The sequence below is a fragment of the Paroedura picta genome, chromosome 5 (assembly GCF_049243985.1).
Source record: "Paroedura picta isolate Pp20150507F chromosome 5, Ppicta_v3.0, whole genome shotgun sequence".
NCBI classification, from domain to species: domain Eukaryota; kingdom Metazoa; phylum Chordata; class Lepidosauria; order Squamata; family Gekkonidae; genus Paroedura; species Paroedura picta.
In genome coordinates this window covers 103,122,968-103,146,405 of record NC_135373.1, presented here as the reverse complement: position 1 = coordinate 103,146,405, position 23,438 = coordinate 103,122,968, and the positions used below count along the sequence as shown (strand labels likewise).

The 23,438-nt window shown below is 41.0% G+C and overlaps 1 protein-coding gene across 13 annotated transcripts in view; it reads right to left on the bottom strand.

Annotated features, from left to right (window-relative positions):
• RBFOX2 (RNA binding fox-1 homolog 2) overlaps window positions 1-23,438 on the bottom strand; it is a 219,649-nt gene that overhangs the window by 150,192 nt on the left and 46,019 nt on the right. For 12 of the 13 annotated variants that reach the window (XR_013231380.1, XM_077339645.1, XM_077339642.1 and 9 more), the window contains exon 2: window positions 21,439-21,489. Coding sequence is in view for 12 of the 13 variants with exons in the window: in XM_077339645.1 (XP_077195760.1) it covers window positions 21,439-21,489 (51 nt within the window). In the remaining variant the exon portion in view is untranslated. Of the gene's footprint in view, window positions 1-265; window positions 389-21,438; window positions 21,490-23,438 lie in introns of those variants that run through there. The other variant, XM_077339651.1, reaches the window with a different exon arrangement.

Genomic DNA, 23,438 nt, shown 5'->3' with positions numbered 1-23,438 from the left:
AAATGACAGTTCCAAAACAAAGTCCTCGTTCTCTCTGGCATACGATCAAAAGCATTCAAATGTAAAATAAATGCAATCCTATAAAACTCAGTTACTTATCTCAATTAAAAAGTACTTTAAGAGAGGAAAGCTAATATCTAGCTTGAAGAAAGACAGAAAAGACTGCAGTCCAAAAAGGGAGGCTGCACATACTAGCAGAGGATCTTCAGCTTTCCACTCCTTATATGTGCAAAGCGTGTAAGCTCTCACACAGATCTCTACTCACCCAGAGGTACATCATGTCAATCTGAGCAATTTCCACCCAGCAGTTGAGTTGATCCCAGAATGCAAAACGGGTTTCAATAAAACATGGACACCAAAGTTTTGGGGAAAGGGAGGGAAATCCAAATTGCTCAGTTTAAAGATCAAAGTTGATGTGTGTGTGTGTGTGTGTGTGTGTGTGTGTGAGGGGGATTTTGTTGTTCTTTAAAGAAGTAGCGCTTTCTCCCTCCTCCACCACCTCCTGCTCTGCTTGTCTCTTCTGCTTACGCTTTCTTCGCCTTCGCACTCTATCCCTCTCTGGGAGTTCCCAACCCGGTGTGTCTGTATTGGCGAATAGAGCTCACACTCTGTGTTTGCCTCTAGGGAATTTCTCTCTTGTCATTCTGCTTTTAAAAACACAATCACCGCTTCAGATGCTTGCAACAGGCAAGGCAGGGTGGGGTCAGCAGTAAACACAATCCATCTCCTACTACTGCATGGGAGTGCGGCTACTTAAAAAGAAAGCTTCTTTTAAAATGAATGAAAACCTCATTTTCCAAGGTCAGAGAAGCTAAAGCCTCTCTCCAAAATACTTTCCAAGCCTTGGTCCCTCATAAAAAGTTCCTGGAGCACACTGCTGTCTGCCTGCCTAGCAGTCAACGGCATTAGTCACTGTATAAAAGCCCTTTAAGTTCAACATCAGTATGTATTTGCGAATATACAACTCACTGGGCTAAGGCACTAAACAAGCCACAAGAGCCCAAGAGCTAAGAGGATAGTCTGAGCAATATTCCCTCGAGCTACCAAGAGAGAGGCTAGGAAAAACATCTTGGGAGGAAGAAAGGAGAAACAAACAAACCCCCCCCCCCACTCAAAAAAAAAAGCTTGCCATTTGTGTTTTACGAATTATTCTGCACAAGATAGACTGTTGGTTGGTTGGAATTTTTTAAAATTCAACTCCTGATAACTGTAAAAAATGAGGCAGGGCTGCTTTCAATTCCATGGAAAGCATTAAGTTCCAGGAGCCCGGGGCCCTCCTCTGTCTCACGGCAGCTGAAGCCACTCCACTAGCATCCTCAGTTTCAGTTCCAAAAGGAGTACTGGAAATGTGCTTTATTTTTTTAACGGGGCATTCTTCTTGAGAGATTCAACAGGACTAGGGAGACAAGACCCAACAAGCCCTTTTCTGGCATCGCCTCAGATACTCACAGGACAAAGTGACACTTCATCTTGCTAATTCCATTTCTCCAGTAAACTGGAGAGACAGGTTTGCCTACCTCTTCGAAGCCAGAAGCACTTTTAATTGCAAGGCTGCACATGGCAAACATGTAAAATCTAACAGGCTCTGTCTAGGACGCCCAGCTGTTATTCATCTGAATAAAGGAACTTCAAGTAAGAGTAACCATATAAACCAACCACATCTGCAATCCCTAATGAGCTAGAATAAATCTAACTCTGCATAAGCAAAGGGAAACTAACTGTACACAGGAAGACATAGTCATCCATGTAGACAGTGTAACTTTCTCCACCTTTGTACTAGAATGGCTCAATTAAACAGACATAACGTGAAAAAATAAAGACCCCTGGCAAGTTTCGTCAAATTATTTTGTCCCCTAGAATGGAGTATCCATCATCATGTCAGCATGACTTGCCCAGAATTCAAAATACAGTTTAGTCACATTTGGTTTAGTTCTTGAGTTTTAAATCCCCCCAAGATTAGCTGCCAGCCAACAATTTAAAATGCAGTCTCAGATACAGGTATTTTCCCATGGAATCAAATGTAACAGAGAAGATTACCTCCTTCGTCTTCAATCTCTCCATCAGACATAGATGGAATAATTTCAAATAATAGAAACACAGCCACACATCCAGTTGAATTGTGAAGACAGTACAAAGCAGAAGTTCCTCTCCAACACAGGTTGTCACAGATCCAAATCAAATCAAAAGACTTAGACCTCTATCAATGGTTTCAAAAGCAACTGTTCTCTATGCTTACCAACATCCCAAACCAAAGGAGATGTCTCTTCATACAGTTGGTTTTACATTTCTCAATGGGGGGCTTCCAAAGCCTGGTTTGGCAAACTCAGAAGTTTGACTGAGGGGAGGCGAAGAGCTACTGGTGTGAATAAAGATATTGTTTTGTAGTTTGGTTGTGTTTCAGTACCTTGTATTATCATGAGCTATCATTAACTATATAGGTTAATATCCATAATGTCAGCTGTTCCGGGCTTTATTGAACAGGCAAGTTGAATATTTTAAATAAATAAATAATACTTCCTTGTATTCTTTGAGAGGCAATGAAAACACTGAAAACCATCATTTTATTATCACTCTATAAGTAAAAAGGAAGTTTTTCTTAATCAAACATTTTCATCCTGACCTTCCCGATTCAGAAGCAATGTTTTTAAATTTCTTATAAACTTTAACCTACACATGTTTTTTTTAATTTAGAACTAATTTATAACCAATATTTTTAAACCCAATTTTGCCATTATGATCAATCTTACAAACATCAACATATAACTTACTGAGATGTACAATATGAATCTTAACACCTTTTGGTACACTGGTCAACATTTCACATTTGTTAATATAAAAAAGAAAAGACTGATGAAAATGGATTTCCCTACTAAATGAAAAACAAGAAATTCAGTTGTGACATCTGTCACACACACACACAGACACACACACAGACACACACATATTTCTCCTCTGGAAAAAATTTAAAGTGTCATAAAAATGGAAAGACATCAAATTTCTCTATACTTCTATGTTTTCCCTGAGCCCTTACATCTTTACCCTTGGTTTTTATCCTGGTGTTTATGTTTAGTTTCTAGTTATTTGTTTTGCAGGAAGCATTAAAACACTGTTTGTCCTAGCCCACAAATCAGCTGTGGAAGTGTCAAGGAGCAGCCAATCTTCCTCCACAGAGACAGGAAGCTGAAGAACTGTTCTCCCTTCAAATGCATCCATCAATCAAGATGCCCTCCATGTCTCTAAATAGAAGAAACACCTATATTAAGTCCAATATTCCAATTATAAATGAGGCACAGTTAAAATAAGCCATGATTCTGCTTAAACTCCTCTATCTCCTGCTTTATCCTGCTGGAATGTTCTACTCTACAGTCTACATTTTAACTAATGTGGACTTGAACATATTTTTATTTTTTTAATTTCATATTTAAAGTGAGAGAGTCCACTATTGTGATGGTCAGTGGAGAGCATCACTTCTTGTTGTTTTTACCTGTTCCAGGGTTGTTTTTATTGCCTTAATTCCTGGTTTCCCATTCTTAATGGCATTAAGCCAAATATAAAATTCCAGGAATGGAACTCTTCACCTTATAAAAGACTGAAAAACTGATCTATTCCTGAGAAATGAAAAAATTTCTAGTTAGTCTTCTCGTACCATTATGATAGTAGGAGATGGTAGTTGCTTAATATGCCAAGTTGTATCTAATTTCACCACTAACTCCAAAAGGGCATATTTCTAGTTGATTTAACTGTACATATACATTCTCTATTCCTCCTTTGTTCATCTCTCCCATAAAGAGGCTGATGGAAAGAAAAAAAAATGCCCCAGGCTTTCCTGACGTTTGCGAAACATGCTGTCATATACCAAACACATCCCCAATCCCTTCCACACACAGTGAATCTTTCTTCCAGGGAGTAAGTAGCTTAGTAGTCTTCTAAACACAGCATAGTAAACCAACCAGTTTCTACAATGACCCTTACAACAGATCCTGGGCCTCATGAAATATCATCAAAATAAGCCACACAATTTCTTTTCCCCCAGATTATATTGTCTTCTCTATTGATGATCTTTTAAAAATCTAACCTACCTTGCTCACAATACCAATTTTCTCTTAACCTGAGAATGCCATAAGCAATATTGCGTAAAATATTTCAAATGCACTTGCAGCTTATTGCATAGGCAGCCTGTCAGTAGCTGCTCTCAATGCATGCTTTAAAGTTACTGGATTACTGGGACAATATATTTTCCACAGTTTTTGGATTGAATGTGGAAGGCTTTAGAAATTTCAGTTCCCTTCAATCTCCTTCTGGGGAAGTATAGGAAAAAAAATCAGGAAATATAGGGACCAGCCAGATCTACTCCCTCTGTCTAACAAGATCTCCAGAATAAAATCAGAGTCCAGTAGCACCTTTAAGACCAACAAAGATTTATTCAAGGCGTGAGCTTTCGAGTGCAAGCACTTCCTCAGACTAAGAACTCCTCATTCACCGCCTCCCTCCACCGGGGCCACTCCATCATCTCCCCCGCCACAACAATGGAGCTATTTCAGTATTGTGCTACTTCAGACCAACATGGCTACCCATTTGAAGATCTCCAGACTACTTGTTTCTCTCCCCCTTCAGGAACATAAAGTTTGTGGTTTGAGAAAGGAACAAGCATGTATGTTTGAGCACATATATATCCTGAACAACCACAAATGCCCAAGCCTGTTTGGTGGAGATGTTTACAAAAATATGAGCAGTTTTTGCTGAGTATGCAGGTGTTCCCCCATCATTAGACTATTTTAAGATCCCTTGGATTCATCTACCATCATGGTGCAATAGCAGGAGTTGGGTTTGCAGCTGTGAAATCCTGATTAAAATCCATATGCAGCTACGGAGCTTACTGGGTGGCCTTGGGTTAGCAGCTTAAGCTACCATACCAACTTTTATAAGGAACAAATTCCGGAGAGGTGAGGCAAGATATAAATATGACAAATGAATGCCACGGTGGGGCAAGAAAATTAGTGTTAATTCTTGATCAGCAAACTGAGAGGTAGAACCTAGATCCAACTATTAATTTGATGTGTTCATTTGATGCCTCTTCAAATGATCCAAAGCAACCTACAATAGAAACAAATGATCTTATTTGCTTTCACAACTCTTATTTCCTTTTTTCAGAACATTTTTAATCACAAAACCATAACTCTGCATATTCAATATCCTATAGCACTTGTATTAAGAGACATACAAAGGGACTGAGCAGGAAGTACTGCAGATTAATTCCATCACAGAATTTCTTCTCTTTCCCTGAACAATCTAATTGTTGAAGTGATTCATACACATACACCTGACTCGTTCATCTATTTACATGCAGCCTTTAGATATTAAATTCAGTTTAGCTTGTCCAAGGTATTAAAGGAAATGGCCTATTGTACCCACTGTGACAGAATTTCAGCACTTCCACCAATAAAGTGGCAAAGGCTTTGGGAAATGTCAGTCCAATCTAAACAGAATTACACCCTTTTAAATCCACTGAAATCAGATATGTCTCACAAATGTCTGTGGCACAGATGTTAAGAGTCTGGCCCTGAAGCTGGAATTTAAACTAATAAATATAGTGTTGACTCGGCAAGCACATACATGTTCCTGGCTTTTACTTCTGGCTCCTAAAGTGAACAAAAAGGAAAATCCAACACATACATACTTTCCTTCATAGACACACAGCTTTCATCTGCTAAAAGCATTCCAAGGCAGACTTTATTTCCCAAGTTTTAGAAGAAAGATATACAAAATGTACATTTCAGATTATTATTAACTAGAATACATTGGACTACATAAGTAAAAGGTTACAGAATTTTATCAGTTGGAAAAGTACCCTATCAATTTTGATACCCAAGATGAGTCAGTCTATGAAGCCAATGACTTACTTTAATTATATGATTTCTGTGGCACTCGTGCAATAAGAATGAAAACAAGATGAATTTGATATCTGCATCCATTATGCAATGTTTCTCAACATGTTACAATAACAATCTCTATCTTTTAGTTTCACAAGGTTAACAGAACACTGGATTTACTCCATCAGGTTGGAAGGACGCCTCAGTAGATCACTTGTGGCAAAAGTGTGTGGGGAAATATAACAAGTAATGAAATTAGATATTGGATCAATTCCTTGTAGTTGGTATACCACCCCCAAGATCTGGGTCCACTACAAGTACCAGTTTCACAAAAAAATAAATTATGAATAATAGCATTTTTAGGAAGAAATACATCAATCTCCATGTGCAATCCCCATACAAAAGAAACTTAAACCCCAAAGACAACTTTTTATATCTGGCAACTCCCTTTTCAATCAAACAAATTCTACATTTTCGGTAGAATCATAGAATCATAGAGTTGGAAGGGACATCCAGGGTCATCTAGTCCAACCCCCTGCGCAATGCAGGAACAGTGTTGAGCTCATGTAATTTTTCTCTGTTCTATTCAATTGTTTAACTTGCTTAGTGGATTACAGAAATATGGGAGAGAAAAACACACCTAAAGGTTTCATTTAGTAAATATCTTTTGGAATAATAATATAATTTACATGGAACATTATAACTTGCCAAGAAAAGAAAAAAGGACTAAGACTGGCCCTAAACGTTTGCATTTACAAATAAGACATCATGGGAAGACAGAATCTCAGAAAGAAACACATCCATACTTCAAACAAATACAGAATTCATAATGAGATATTGGTTCAGTAAATATATATTGTAGTGATAGTGAAGACTATGTCCATCTACAGACATGTTCCTTCCTGATGATACTAGATATTTGCTTAATTCTTTTCTGTAAATTCTTACACTTCTCATTCGTAATGATGTCAACCTTCATGTGCCTCTTGCAGTGGTAAATTACTTGTCTATAACCTTTAATAATCAAATACTGTATTTTGTATCTTTTATTTGCAAATGACCAATTGGTTTGTGAGCATAAATAAGTAAAAAATAATGAATGGAACACTACTTGGCTCTGGGTGAGCACAGGCATACTGTTTCCTGATCTCTTAGCTATGATGATGGTCGATCTATACCATGGTTATTGCGAACTATGATAATTTTACCCATAGTCTGCAAATCAGCTTTACACACTGGTTAAAAGCTGGGCATGTTCTTGGCACTAAAACCTGTGCAGACATAATACATCATGATTAAGTAAAACAGGAAAGGCACTGTGAGAATGGAGTGTGTGAGCAAGCAGCCTGCTTCCAATCTCTAAAACATTGTTAAAAAGATATGGGATTATACATTTGCACTAGACTTTGCAGCCTTTATAAAAACCAACCTACCACCATTGTATCCAATTCAAATGTGTTTAGCCAAGATGTATGTTATTCACAAATGGACTATAATATCTCAGTTTTTATATGGGAATTTGTAGACTTGAAACCACCCTCGGAAATGCACAGCTCTGATGTAAAAGAAGTCTTTACATGGTGTGACAGCAATCCTCAATGTGGGGAGGTCTACCATACGTATATTATCCATACTCAACATGATACTTCTGGTTGTGCTTTCTAGCCTCCATTTGCTTATTGAATCTGTAGACCAATATCCAAAGAATATTGAATGAGAAAGAAAGGGGGTGGGAGACTTCATGTCTACCAGCTGATCAAGCTCATCCTTGACACAGCCATGCACCTTCAGTTTGGACACGGACTTCTTTATTTCTCTGGGCTTGATGACTGATCTCTGAGGTCATACAGGGAGCAAACCTTTCTCTCAATTGGAAAAAGAAATTAAACCTAATCTCTTCCCCAAGTGAAAGTACTGGCCCTAACATTTTATGATAGACCTCATTATACTTCCCTCCAAAAAGCAGCATTAGACATCTCCTGGGACTGGTTATTACTTAAAATCAGTGCACAGGGATTTCATGTTTCACATAAATGACAAGAACCTGGAGCAACCCAGCCATGTACATTTCTAGTCATACAGTCCTCATACAAGAAGGCTCTGACTGAAAACATGAACCCTTTGTACGATATACTATGTAAGAAAGAGGGTCTCTGCCTGAGCTTGTTTTTGACTATATTTTCTGCTTTGACCTGTATACTATTGTCCTAGTGTATGTTTAGAGGGTGCATGATATAGCAAGTCTTGCTGAAGCTCAGCAGGCCTGGGTCTGGTGATCACTCTTTGATGGAAGTAAGTTGGAATGCAAACGTAATAAAGTAATAAATGAGTAATAAATGCACATTGCTTGGCCATGAGCACGCTTAAGTAGGGAAGATAAGGACACCCCAGAAAATAGAGATAAACGAAATCTGAATATGCTAGAAAAGTGGCCAAATGAGAATAAGATGCGATTCAATAAGAAGAAGTGTATAGTTCTACATCTGGATCACAAAAATAAGAAACATGCATACTGGATGGGAGATACACTTCTGGGTAGCAGTGTGTGTGAATGTGATCTTGGGGTACTTGTGGACTGTAAGCTAAATGAGCAGACAGTGTGATGCGGCGGTAAAGAAGATAAATGCAGTCTTGGGCTGTCTCAACAGAGGATCACATCAAAATCGCAAGATGTCATAATCCCATGCTATATCGCATTGGTCAGACCCCACCTGGAGCACTGGGTGCAGTTCTGGAGGCCTCACTTCAAAAAGGATGTGGACAAAATTCAGAAGGTTTAGATGAGGGCAGAGGATCAAGCCCTATGCGGAAAGGCTGAGGAACTTGTGAATGTTCAGGCTGGAGGAGATTGAGAAGGGACATAATTGATTTCTAAGTATTTGAAAGGTTGTTACTTAGGAGGGCAGGGAAAAGTTCCTGTTGGGAGCAGAGTACAGGACCCACAGTAGTGGGTTTAAACTTCATGGAGAACGATACTGGTTAGATATCAGGGGGGGAAATTTCACAGTCAAGAGTAGTTCAGCAGTAGAATTGACTAACTAGGAAGGTGGTGAGATTCTCCTCAATGAAGTCTTCAAGCAGCGGTTGGACAGATATTTATTCTGGATGCTTTAGGCTGATCCTGCATTGAGCAGGAAGTTGGACTAGATGGCCTGTATGGCCCCGTCCAACTCTATGATTCTATTATTCTAAGTATAAAAAAATAAGAGCCCAGTAGCCTCTTAAAGACTAATAAAATCTATGGCAGGTATGAGTTTTTGTGGATCATGGCTCACTTCTTCAGATACTTCCTCAGTGAGTCATGAAAGTTCATTCCCTACCACAAAATCTGTAGTCTTTAAAGCTGCAAGTGGATTTACCCTTTTCTACTGCTACAGACGGACTGACTTGGCTACCCACCTTGATCTATCTCCACGGAAGGAAGTGCTCAGCTTCTAAAAATTAAGTGAATAAAGCAATATATTGCTTTGTTATTGGGAAATAAATATCATCACTTTTTATTAACAGTAACATTCAGTAAGTGACCCGTAATGGCAGCATAGCCACATTCCATACACCAAAGACTGCTGAGGGACAAAAATCATTATCCAGGTAAAATACTGATGTCTGAGTTCTGGAAAAAATATCTTTCTACAACAGAAAGGCTAAATTAGAGAAAACATACAAGAGACTAGCAACTCCTCAGTGTGTGTGAAATATCACCATAAAATGGCTCTGCCAGGATGCAGCAAATCATTTAAACATAGAACATGTATATTTTTTAAAGAAAAAAATAAATAAAGGCCTGCACCACAAGCTTCTCTGCTGTTAACAGGAAGCAACAAAAGTAATAGGCTAGAAAACAGAAGCAGTTTCTTTTTCATCTAACCTTCCTTGGAGCTCCAGCTCTCTCTGTCAGCAATGCCTTCTCTTCTCAATGCTACACGGCAGAGCAGTGTGAATGCAGCTTAATGCTTCTTGTGCAACAGAAAGCAGCTTGTTGCCATACAGGTTCCCATGAGTTAAAAGCTAATATTTCTGCTAAAATTGAACCAAGAACTAAACAGTGATCTTCTGTGCGGGTGATGGCAGCAACCCAAGCCACTTCCATATGATTGGCTGCACTGCTGAAGAGTGAGACGGAGGAAGACACAGGTCACAAGACCCTTTTTGGTATACAGCAATATGGCATCTGCTCAGGCTTTCATTTAGACTGTCAATTCCTTTTAACATGGGAACTGGTAAAAAAACAGCCTGTGACCTTGGTTGGAAAGAAAGCCCTTATCCTCTAATTATAGATTTCTTACAGCACACAACCCAGCATGCAATTAGTACGAGCAACCAGGAAAATCGCTTTCACCATGCAATAGAAGTACCACTATAGACTAGAATCTATGGAACAGAAATTCACTTTCCATCATCTCTTCTAATCAAAATGGCACCTATAATAATGCACACTATACATGTTCACCTGCCATTCTCAATCTGAAATAATTTATTCAAATGGTTCTCTCTCCTTATAAACGCAGCCTACAATTTTAGGGGGTGGGGTATTGCTCCAAAAGTGTAACTCAAGGCAGATATCTTGATACTTCTGAGAAAATACAGATCTTTTGATTTTGCAGATTATGCTTGCCAACACAAATATAGCTGATACTTTACAAAAGCAAAGGCCTTCAGCACAGATCTCTATAGGTAAGAGTAAGATCATAACTGCCTGCAGCTGTATAAGATTCCGGCCTATGTTCCAGGCAGCAGCTACTGAACTATCATCAGTGCCCTACAGGCAGCAGCCAAAAGATAAGGACTGTTCAGAGAGTCTGTAGCATTTCCTCTCTGTATTCATCCTTTTGCTGGCAAAATGGCAGGACTGTAACTCCTCATAGTGAAGAAAAACCCTCTGCATTCATGGAAAGTGAAGTAGGCAGAGGATAGGGAAGAACTGCTTTATCTTCTCAAGTGAAAAAGAAAGGGAAAAGAATGGGGTAATAACCATTGGTTACTTTCCAAAAAGGGTCCATCTCCTCTGGAATCAGGGGGACACTTGAGGTTGGGTTTTCTCACCAGCTACTCAGGGAGGCAGAAACAAAAAAAAACGTTCTTCCTTTTCCTGTTTCCTGTGGTGGCAACCCTGCCTCCAGTCTGCATACTCTGTCCCTGAATCAGAAACTTCAATGACTCGAAGATAAATTTCCCTCATGGTCCTTCTAATGGCCTCTATCAATTCTGGATTTACTGTGTGTGTGTGTGTCGCTGGGGACTCAAGTGAACTCGATCAGGATGGGGCTGGGGGGGGGGTGTCTGCAAGGTCCTGATGTGGTTCCTCAAACCTGGTAGTCTCAGTTGAATCGGAGGACTGTGGCTGATCAGAAGCCATTTTAGGTGGGCACACAAAATGACTGCCAGATTAGACTGGCCTTTGTTCGGAAGCCCACAATTGTGATGTGCTGTGGCTGCCACCAGCTCTAGATGTGTACACAGCCTTCTCCCATTTGTGGTCTCCTTGAGCTTGCCAGGGGTGAGAACCCATGAATACAGAGATGACTGGGAGTGGTGGACAAAATCACTGGAGAGCCCTCCTTCCTTCTTTAGCAATGATGGTGGTGAAGCAGGTTCTCTTCTGTCACCACTGCATCCACACAATGTCAGCCAGTGGAACTTTTCCAGACTGTAAGAGAGGTCTTAACCCAAACTACTGAAGAAGCTGACTGAAGTGCCACTGTGATGCTTTTGTGATACACTTTGCAGATACAATTCTACATATCCACTGTGACTTAAATGCTAGACTTGATTAAGTGAAATCTCAGGATGCTATTGGAACACAGTCTGGTCCTAGTTGCATCATAGATTAATTTCCACTGATGAGGTCTGATGTAGTGAATATGCTGCTCACAAATGCAAAGTCCATATCTAGACTCTACCCTTGCACTTCATGGCTATTAGTGTCTGGACAGGCTTGTTGGTTGAGTGGTCCAAGAGGCAAATTTTTCTCTTAAAAAGGTTCCAAATCTTTTTTGAAAGAGGTAATTGTGAGCCCCTGGACCAAAATGACCTAAATAGTTACTGCTTGAGAGCCAGTATAAGTGTGGTGGTTAACAATCTAAGGCAGAGAAACTGGGTTTGATTCCTCACTCCTCTACATGAAGCCTGCTGGGTGACCGTGGGCCAGTCATGGTTCTCTTAAAATTGTCTCAGCCCCGCTTACTTTACAGGGTGTCCATTGTGGGGAGAGGAAAGGAAAAACAATTGTAAGTCATTCTGATACTCTTTAAGGTAGAGAAAAGCAGGGTATAAAAACCTACTCATCTTGTTCATTTCGATCTGGATTCAAATCTAGGTTCGGGACACTATCTTGAAACTATCTTGATTGGGTGACAATGGATCCCCATTGATTCTCCTGGACCTGTTAGTGTCTTCATACCAATTGTTTTTCAAGCACTACTACAGACACAGAGAAAGTTAGCGAGTCTTCATTTCTTTGGAAACTCTGGCACCCACACAAACTACTCCCGTGTGGAAGTGGACATGTGATATCCATCAAAGCAGCAACACATGTGAACCTAATGCAAACCACCACCACACTTGAGAAAAACAGCATGCCAAATAATTCCTGATGTGCAAATGGAAAGTCTCAGTATGCTAGCTACATTGAAGGTGAACACAAATGCGATGCAAACACAGACAACTGTAAGTAGGAATCTTGTTGTCCAGAACAGAATCTGTGAAGTATGTCCTGTGTGGACTTGTAGAGAAGGCATGTTAAGAGTTTAATTTAAAGCCTCCGGGGAGGGTGGCATATAAATATAATAAATAAATAAATAAAGCCATGCTTGTTTCTCACCATCAGAGCCTTTTAGAGCCTTTTGCATGAACACTTTCTCTTTGAATATGTTAAGTAACTTGGCCAATGTGAAGAGAGGCCAGTTAGAGTCCAAGGATTTCACAGCAACAGCTTTGTTCAGAGACAGATGTAGTAACATACATAGCTGAAAATCCCAAGGGAGAAAAAGAAGAAGAAGAGTTGGTTCTTGTATGCCACTTTTCCCTACCCAAAGGAGGCTCAAAACGGCTTACAGTTGCCTTCCCTTTCCTCTCCCCACAACAGACCCCCTGTTGGGTTGGTCAGGCTGAGAGAGCCCTGATATCACTGCTCGGTCAGAACAGTTTTATCAGTGCCGTGGCAAGCCCAAGGTCACCCAGCTGGTTGCATGTGGGGGAGCGCAGAATCGAACCTGTCATGCCAGATTAGAAGTCCGCACTCCTACCCACTACACCAAACTGGCATGTTACGACGGGAAGGCACAAACGTAAAATATTGTTTCATTCCCCTGACCTTCAGTACTTATATGTTTCTGCCTTCCTCAGGACTCAGCTACACAGTACATGTTTAGCTGCTGGAGTGAGACAGAAGAGACCATCACTGGGGCTGGGACACAGAGCAGGGCTACCTCTTTCCCTGGTGGAAATCACACACATATGAAAATGCTATCAATGAAAGGTGGGGAGGAGTACCATTTCCCCAACCAAGATTCCACTATTCCCACTCCCATCCCAAGTGAGAGGACCCCCTTTGAGGTAGCGTAGATGACATTTTAGGTGCCAATATACAACCATGCAACAAAGCAGACTGTAGGCATCGCATCTTTGTTTTAGACTTGCAAGGCAAAGGAGACATTGTTCCCTTGGGCATCGTACTGACAAGGCTCAAACAGGAAGTGACAACTATCCTGAAAACACCCCTTCTCCTTACCAGCTGCCAGACACCTGGAGAAACACATACCAGATCCCTTCAGCATGACAGCTATGGCATTTGCAACAAAAGGCTTTAAGCTCATTCCCAAGTCTATTAATGCCACCATTCAGACTGAAGCAACTGTCCTCAGATTGCCAGTGGAGGTTGCAGGAACCATTTCTGCTCTTCCCTGCAACCCCCACTGCTTTCAAAGCACCTGTCCCCATGCTGATTATATCAGGGAACTGAACATGCATCCAACCACTTCTGTGGAGCAACAGTACTAATTTCTCCTTTCAAGGCACTAACACTGATCAAACAAAGGTAGGTGCAGATCAGAGCAGGATTACCAACTCTGGATTGGAAAATTCCTGGAGATCTGAGGGTGGTGCCTGGGGAAGGTGGGGTTGGGGAGGGTATAATGCTCATAGCATCCACTCCCTGAAAGAGCCATTGGCCGAGACCAGACGTAATCTACAGCAACCAAGGGCCCCTGCTCCCCCCACCCCCCCCCCTCAGAATTCAATCAATAAGCCACCCCCCTCAGAATCCCATCAACGAGCCCTGGACCTGTTTGTATCACAACTGTTTACTGTTATACTGTGTTGTGTTTGGTTGCAATTGTTGATTATTGATGTATATGTTTTACAGACTGTTTTATGTAAGGTTCTTTGTTATAATGTAAACCGCCCTTCCGGGAAGGCGGTATAGAAGTATGATAAATAAATAAATAAATTTTCTCCACAGGAAACTGATTTATGTCTGGAGATCTGTTGTAATGCTGGGAGGTCTCCACGCCCCACCTGGAAGCTGGAAACCCTTTATCAGAAGGGGAGGGGGGGTCACACAATACAACCGTAGGTACAGAGGGAAAAGCCTTTTTCTCAATTCCAGCTGCCTTCTCTACTCCCATTATAAGCCCTAAAACAATACCGCATCCTAAATAAATGTAGCTCCTCAGTTTAAGAAAGGGGGGGGTTTCCACGCTGTATTGAAATGAGACTGCACAAATCATTCGAATAACACTGCTTAAAATATAAGCTGTACTTAAAAGACACAAGTCCCTGCTTGGAAACAAGTTCCCTGGCACTATTTTTTCTTTCTTTTTCATCGGCTACAGCTCTATCCAAACACATCTCCTAAAAGGCAGCTAAAGATGTTTATTAGATGCTGCCACACCTACGTCCTAGTGCTCACTTCCCATCCAATTGCTACACATTCACATAAGCAGTCATGTTCCGTTCCTTATTTCCACTGCCGCCCACCTAGAGGTATTATCCACATATTCCAAGCTCCCACCAACTGCCAGGAAGTAGAACAATCCGCTTTCAGAAAATGGAAACAGCTTTACAGAGGAAGGATGTTGCCTACCATGGTGGCACAGCCTTGGTTTCCCCCACCCCCACCCCATCCTGCCCCCCTCCAGGAAACCATGCAGAGGACTATGGCAGAGATGAATGTTTCCCAATACTTTCAGCTATAGTTCCTGGGCGATGAGTGCCCTCTTATGGTAAAGAACAGTCACAACCACAAAGCTTGTTTCTGTATGCGGTACACGTTGAACATAAACACACTTTTTTTTCTGGCCATAAAGAAGCATAGGATTCGGGAGCGATGACAATTTGGAACTGAAAACTGGACCATAGTATGATGCTGCAATCAACTAGACATGCCACCTAAGAAGTTATTTGGCTGCAGTTATTTGGTCTAGAAATGTTCAGAGACTGTTTAAGGCAGGGGTAGTCAAACTGCGGCCCTCCAGATGTCCATGGACTACAATTCCCAGGAGCCCCCTGCCAGCAAATGCTGGCAGGGGGGCTCATGGGAATTGTAGTCCATGGACATCTGGAGGGCCGCAGTTTGACTACCCCTGGTTTAAGGCATTTAAAAGTGCTTGCAATAAGATCGACGACAAGATATAAAAAGTGCAGCTCAAATAGAGGCACAGGGAGCTTTGGCCAAAGCTTGAGTCTCCTGGCTTATATCTACCCTGTGATTCAGATGATGGTCACTTTTTATCCCAAGCTTTAATCTCACTATTAAAATAATGCTTTTTTAAAAACCTTTCTGTTGCATCCAGAGGGGTCTTCACTGGAATATTTCTTTTGTTTTGTGATAAATGGATTCAGGTTTGTTATTCTGATTTTAAAAAGACATTAATCAAGGCAGCATTTTAGGACAACTAGATCTCTCACCTTCCTTTTGGTTCCTGCAGTTCAATACATTTCCACCTAGGGTTAACTTACAAATCAATGTTTACCAAAACTGCAATACAGATTACATTGACGGGACACCAGGAATAGTAGAAAATGGGTGAAAAAACTGGCAGAGCTTCCTTTTCAAAACAGGAACCTGAAAAGCTCATAGGAAGAAATTCCACATATGATGTTATTCTGACCCATAATCGTTTTCTATACAAATTCATTTGAAACACTGAAGCTGTGTTCTATGCTGCAGGGCAACCCACACATTCTAAGCAACATATCTGGGTGCCTTTCATTTAGGACACACCATAATAATGGAAATTAATAGTAATTTAAGAGGATTTGCAGGACTCATTTGAGTCACCTGTCTTGCATTGTGTAAGATAATTTTTTAAGGTAAAGCCAAGTTGCATACTTCTACACGACTGCTGTCAGTCATGTTGCTTATTTGGTCACCATAAATATTTATGTATTTTTACATTTATGTCCTGCCCTTCCCTAGATGCTTAGAAAAAAGGACATCTTGCAAAAGAATTCAAAAGACAGAGGGATTTAAAAAAATTAAATCAATAATCAATATTAAAACTAGTCCAGCTGTCTCTTTCCCAAAGAGGGGGAGGAATAATCACATTCATTCAGATTGAATTTAGCTGAATAGGTTATGGACAAGAAGGCTAACAAACTATAATGTTGTTGGTAGGCCTCAGTGACAGGCTCAGCGGAACACCTCTGTCTTTCAGGCCTTACCAAACTGTTGAAGGTCCTGAAAGGCCCTGATCTCATTTGATCACATTTGGCAGAGTGTTCCACTGAGGCCAGTATAACTTCCTTGGGGCAGGGATGCTAAGCAGCCATTCATTAAAATGTAAATACTGATGGTTTCGCCACTAGAGGGTGTTTGGTTAACAACAGAAGGTAAAAATGTATCATGCAATTCAAGCTTATACCTCACAGAAAAGAACAATGCATAGAAACAAGAGCAAAGGATAATGCCATGGTGCAAAGCAAAAGGTTAAACAACATGTCACGCGGATCATGGGAGGTGATGGTACCGCTTTACTCTGCTCTGGCTCGGCCTCACTTGGAGTACTGTGTTCAGTTTTGGGCACCACAGTTGAAGAGGGATGTAGACAAACTAGAGTGTGTCCAGAGGAGGGCGACAAAGATGGCATCTGGAAGCAGTTCCTGACAGTTAGAGAGGTTCCTCAGGGGAACAGGCTTCCTCGGGAGGTGGTGGGTTCTCCATCTTTAGAGATTTATAAACAGAGGCTGGATAGCTATCAACGGAGAGGCTGATTCTGTGAAGGTTCAAGGCAGTGGCAGGTTACAGTGGATGAGCGATAGGGTTGTTAGTGTCCTGCATAGTGCAGGGGGTTGGACTAGATGACTCAGGAGATCCCTTCCAACTCTATTATTCTATGTATCATAGAATTGTAAAGTTGGAAGGGACCTCCAGGGTCAACTAGTCCAATCCTCTGCACAATGCAGGAACTCAAAACTACCTGCCCGCCTACAGTGACTCCAATTTCATGATGAATTGAGACCCCCCCATGCCAAAAATCTTCAGAATCTCCAGAAAAAGATCTACAGCAAATGGGAAACTATATACCTGGGAAACTGTATACCTCAAGGGTGACTCTGCTTAAACTTTATTCTTGCTACAGACATCTGCAGAAAATTGGGCCTCCTAATATAATTCTTCCTCTGTTTTGCTAAGAGTTATCTTTGGAATTTTTGTAAATGATGGGAGGGGGAAAGAGAAAATTGTGTGTTCAGTATCAGTATCAACTTCTTTTAAAAATGCTTTAAATCAGGTATGATCATAAAATTGCTTAAAAGTCCTTAGACAGCCTTTAAAAAAAATGAAATCTGAATCAAATGTACTTTCCTCACAAAAAAAATATTTTTTAAAAAAAGGCCAATAAGCTCAAGCCTGTTCCAAACCATTTTTAAATGAGTGAACCAATACAATGAATGAATCAATCCACACAAGCCATCTTCGGGTGTGTTCTCACATACTTAAAAAGAGACTTGAACTGCTACTACAGTGCATTCTAGAAAAGAATACATACAGATTTAATCTTCATTGTCTTCCATCAGAAGGGAAGCTGTACCAACTTTATGTTTATGGGAATCATGGAAATGTTCTTACAATACAACAAGGCTCGACAATTCCCAGGCAGCAGGTCACCATGGTTCCTAGTATTTTCAGCAATGATTGTACTGGAATGTCTCTTGATGACCAACAGTGGAAGTACAAAGCTTATTATTATTTCACATTAAGCCACATCTCAGGCCACAATCTTAAGACTTCTCATGAATGCTTCCCATGCATAATGCTGAGCAAATGCAGTTTTAAAATGGTGCTGGGATCAGGCTGCACCCTGGCTTTCTCAGAACATACAAAAACAAATGTTGAAAATACAAAGGTCAATACTCTCTCTAAGGCCAAGCGATATGAGTTATCCCCTTGTAGGTGGAAAGCAAGTGAATTAATTGGCATGTCATTATGTTAATACTGGAGATCAGTTTAAGATGGATGCACAAGGTATAAAGTTAACTGAAGCCTAACTGCAAAGTTTTACCTGATGTTGAATTTTCCTAAGTTCAGTCTTTCTGTTAGTCCCATTCTCCTCCAATTGACACATACCTCTCTTTTTGGGCTGAATGTAACTATTCCCCAAATAGAAATACGTTGTTTACAGTACTCTTGGTTCAAAAGAAAAATGAAAAAGAATACAATCCGTGTAAAACATTCCATCAGGAACAGCCAAAATGGCACAAAATATATGCGTATGTTTGCTTATTTATATTTTAACTCTACACGAGTCAGTGGTGGTAAACAAATTTGTCAGTTAATTTCTATACTGGTTCCAATAGTCAATTAAATTATTTTAAGAGCAATAAATAATGAGAAAAAGGAGAGCTGTAATATTGTGGTGATCCCCATATTTATTTACACAATACCAAATATTTACACAATACCAAACTTTTGTCATAGTTTTAATAAAATGATCAGAAACTGTGAATAGATTTTGAACAGCAACCATTAGAAATACTGCTATTACAAAACTTAGAAGATGGAAAAAAATGAGTTGGTCTCCTTAATTTGGGAGCTGGCTCCTTGAGCCAAAGAAAATTTGTCAGGGCCTTCAACACTGTAATGATCCAAACAACCAAAGAGAAAGTGGTATGGTTCATTCTTACAGCCTGGTTGCCACCAGAAAAACAGGAACAAAAACCTGAACATCTCAACACGTTTGTGCATATGGTGTGCTATGTATAAGAAAGGAAATACAAGTTCAAGGGAGAGCCTGAGACTGTATGTATGAACACATTCCCTTCCACTGATCTTAAATAGAGATCTTTCACACTATACCAAACTGATATAAAGATACTGCACGTTAGCCAGTGAAGGGCTGTGTTTCGAAATAAATTTAACTTGAAAAAAGCAGATGTACCCTCAAAGCTGTATTTTTACTTGGCAAGCGGAAACAGTCTAAAATAATAGGTGAAATTTCTGCTAAACGCCTTGTAGCCAGTTTATTTAAAACAGGGAGAAGGAAAGGTTGCAATACAAGCAGTTACTAATTTCCTTTTAATGCAAAATTTAACAAAGACCTGGACACTGCAGTCCACCCATGCAGCATGGGACTCAGTGATAGATTACATATGGCTATCTCTATCCCATCAGATCTAGCAGCTCCCAATGAGATTAGTTAAAAGCTTTGAAGCCTCATTAATGAAAGCCAAGCCTGAAATGTATCCTTCTCAGAGCCAAGAGGGAGAAAAAGCCCCTCAACAGCAGGCAAAAATCAGACCCAGAAAGAGATGAGAATATTTCTGTGTGTAATAGATCAAACAGGAAAAAATCAGAGTTTAAGAATAAAATTGGTTCTGAAGTATGCACAGGCACTGGCCTAACTACTGTCTAATGCCCACCTGTATTATTCCTGGGATAACCAATTATACTGAAACACACTGCTGATAAAAGAGTAGCAAAACCAAACGATTTCAATTGGTAAGTTTTCATGCTTCATTTTTCCCTTGGTGACCTTATAAATATCACAGGAGACACTGCTATTAGGAATGATGAGGTGCCAATTAGGCAATACTTATGAAAAATAAACACTCTGTTCCCAAAAATAATTCTTCTGTGAGACCTGTAAAAAGGTAAAGGTATCCCCTGTGCAAGCACCGAGTCATGTTTGATCTTTGGGGTGACGCCCTCTAGCGTTTTCATGGCAGACTCAATATGGGGTGGTTTGCCAGTGCCTTCCCCAGTCATTACTGTTTACCCCCCAGCAAGCTAGGTACTCATTTTACCGACCTCAGAAGGATGGAAGGCTGAGTCAACCTTGAGCCGGCTGCTGGATCGAACTCCCAGCCTCATGGGCAGAGCTTTAGACTGCATGTCTGCTGCCTTACCACTCTGCGCCACAAGAGGCTCTCTGTGAGACCTGTAGAACTACATAAATATTCACATCTTACAAAATAAGACAAGTCAGCAGAATATGGAGGGAATGGGGAGGGGGTGAGATTACATATTGAGATGGTTACCCAGAATATGTGAAGTTAACAAATCAGGAAGAATATTAAAGCTTGATCCCTTTTCCCTGACATGCAGAGTTTTAAGCAGACAGGACATTTTTGACATAAAGTACCATTTGGTCATGCAAACCCAGTAGATTGCAAAGAGACTTGTACCACATAATTCTTTTGCAGCTGTATTTCAGTGGTGAATGAGCCCTCCCTTTAGGGGAGAAAAGGTATTCATGCTCAAAAGTATATTAAAGCTACTTTCTAAATGATCAAAATGCTACAAAGTGGGCAACCAGTGAAAGACACATTAAATGCCTGCAAATCTGAGTCCTGCTTTTTGGAATCTACCTGGAACAGATTAACCAGGCCTATGTACTATCCATTATTCAGTTCCAAAGACACTTAAAAATGTTCATCCTATTTCAAGATTCACTATGCAGAACTGTAGATAGCAAGAAGATATGCCACCGAAGACATAGTAGTAATCAGAGCTACTCAGTTTAAATGCACTCCTTTGTGTGTATATCCACTGTGATTACACTCCTTTATGTGGTGTCAACACTAGCTATAACTATCTCTGTGTGGGAGAATCCTTGGCCACAGAAATACTGATTCCTAATCCACAAAAAGTATGCCTGCTAATATCTACAGCATCTATTTCTATGAATAACACCTTATAGGAATTTACAGCCATTATATGTTCCCAGTTTAATAACCCTGTCACTGTGCTGATGTATATAATGACCTAGAAAACTCCATGCAAAGTTAATATTTAGCTAGCATCTTAATACCTTGGCTACATTTTTACAGCAGTGTCCATATTTCTCCATACTTTTCCTTTAACATTATTATTATTTGTTATTTATTATTTGTGCTGAGTCATCAGGATGCACATCCTGATGACTCAGCAAGGGCAGAAACTCAGGAGTCGTTCCTAGCGTGGCTGGGCTAGCCATTCTGCCCATTCCAGCTCTAACCCCTTTAGGGACAGAGGTACTGATGCCCCAAATAGGAATATACAAATCTCTACTGAACTTTATTATACAGTGGCAGCTCTCATCCCACAATAATAGTGAAGAACCTGTGCTAGAACTACTGAAATTACTCTTACCTGACTGTCTCTTGTCGGGTATCCATGATAACTGGAAGTCAGAGGCTCATTCTGGAAAAAAAAGAAAGCAGAAATGAACAACTGAATCTGAGCATATAAATAAAACAATAACAGGGTGCTGGGAGGAGTTGGGACTCATCGCCTAGCCACAAATCAGATAGGCTGTCCCATACCTAATTGGCCATCTGTCCAACGAACAACCAATCAGGAGTGATGTTCCATCCCTGGCCCCACCCTGAGCAGCCCTTGCCGTGGGGCATTTGGGGGAGGAGCGGAATCCCTGCCTGCGCTTCGCTCTGCCGCTTCGGCAAGGCCTGCCAAAACCTCTGGAGCCCTCTGTGGGCCTTTTCAGGGTGGTGGGAGCAGGAGCGGAGACCCACTAGCACTCCTCCCCACCGTGGGCAGGGCCACCGATGCCTCCGGAAACCTCTGCAGGGCAGCGGGGGGAAGAACAGAGACCTGTCAGCACTTCCCCCTGCTGCCCCAAAAAGACCTGCAGAGGCCACCGGAAGCCTTGGCTGGCCTACCTGCGGTGGCGGGGAGGATGAGAGGAGACCCACCAGCACTTCTCCCTGCTGCCCCTGGAAGGCTCACTGTGGCCTGCAGTGGCAGCGGGGGCAGGAGTGGAGTGGAGTGAAGCCAGCGCTTCCCACTGCTCCGAAAAAGACCACCGATGTCTCTAAAGGGCTTGGCGGTCCTGCTCAGGGTGGGGGCAGATGAAGGGAGTCCCCGGCAGCATCCCTCCCCCCAGCCCCCAAAAGGCTCGTCGTGACTTCTTGAGGCCTTGGCTGGCCTGCCTGAGGTGCTGAGGTGGGGGGAGGGAAGCCTAGCGCCTGTTGAATTTCTAGATACAACAGGCTTTTTTGCTAGTTTTATTATTTAAAAGATGGAAAAGAGATTATATATCCCAATAAGAGTCATAATGATCTAACATAGAAACAGATCACATCCTTTTTTCTTTCCTTGAGGCGATTTCCTGTGATTACAACTCATCTCCAGGTAACAGAGATCATTTCCACTAAAGGAAACAACATATTTGTAGGGCAGATGCCATAGAATTACATTCCCCTTGAGTTCCCTCACTCCCCAAATTCTGCCTTCCCTAGTCCCCACCCCCAAATCTCCAGGTATTTCCCAAGCCTGGGCTGCCAACACTATCTTAGAAGATACTGGCTCCTATTTATTTCATTTATATACTGTCCTCCTGGTGCACTGGCTCAGGGTGGTGCACAACATCAATAACACAATACACAATCAAAATAATACATTAAACCATTTAAAACTCATTAAAACCATATTTAATAGACAGCAATATCAATTTCAATTACAGCTAGTATTCCCAATGCCATCCCTTTGAATAGTTCTGTTGCCAGATAGTTTTCTTAAGAAATAAGGTAGAAAACTATTTTAGTTACATAAAAATTATATATTTTTTATGTTATATAAGGTCTGTATACTTTGATTTTGTTACAGTTCACTGACGAAGTAAAATACGAAAACAAGGTTTTATACCTAGGAACTCGTTCTATTGTTTGAATAAAGTTTTTGCCATCGCCAGCTTGGAAATTTCTTTCTTGTCTACTCATCTTTGGCTGACAGGTCGTCTCTTCCCCAACAAAAGTTTGGCAGAAGAGCTCCATCTTGCAAGTTCTGCAGAACTGTATCAGTTCTGTCAGGGCTCTGATCTCCTCCAGGGGCTCAGTCCACCAAGTAGGGGCCAGGACTGAAAATATCCCGGCCCTGATTGGAGCCAGACCTACTTCCTTGGGACCAAGGAATACCCACTGGTTGGTGTTTGCAAAGCGAAGTGTTCTAAGGGTGACATCGACAGAGAGGTGGTCCCTCAAGTATGCTGGGCCCAGATCTCAGATGGCCTTAAAGGTGAGTACCAATACCTTAAACTTGATCTGGAATTCAAATGAAAACAGTTGCTGAAGCATAGGCCAAATATGGGCTCTCCAAGATGTTCCTGTGAGGACATGTGCAGCTGCATTCTAAAC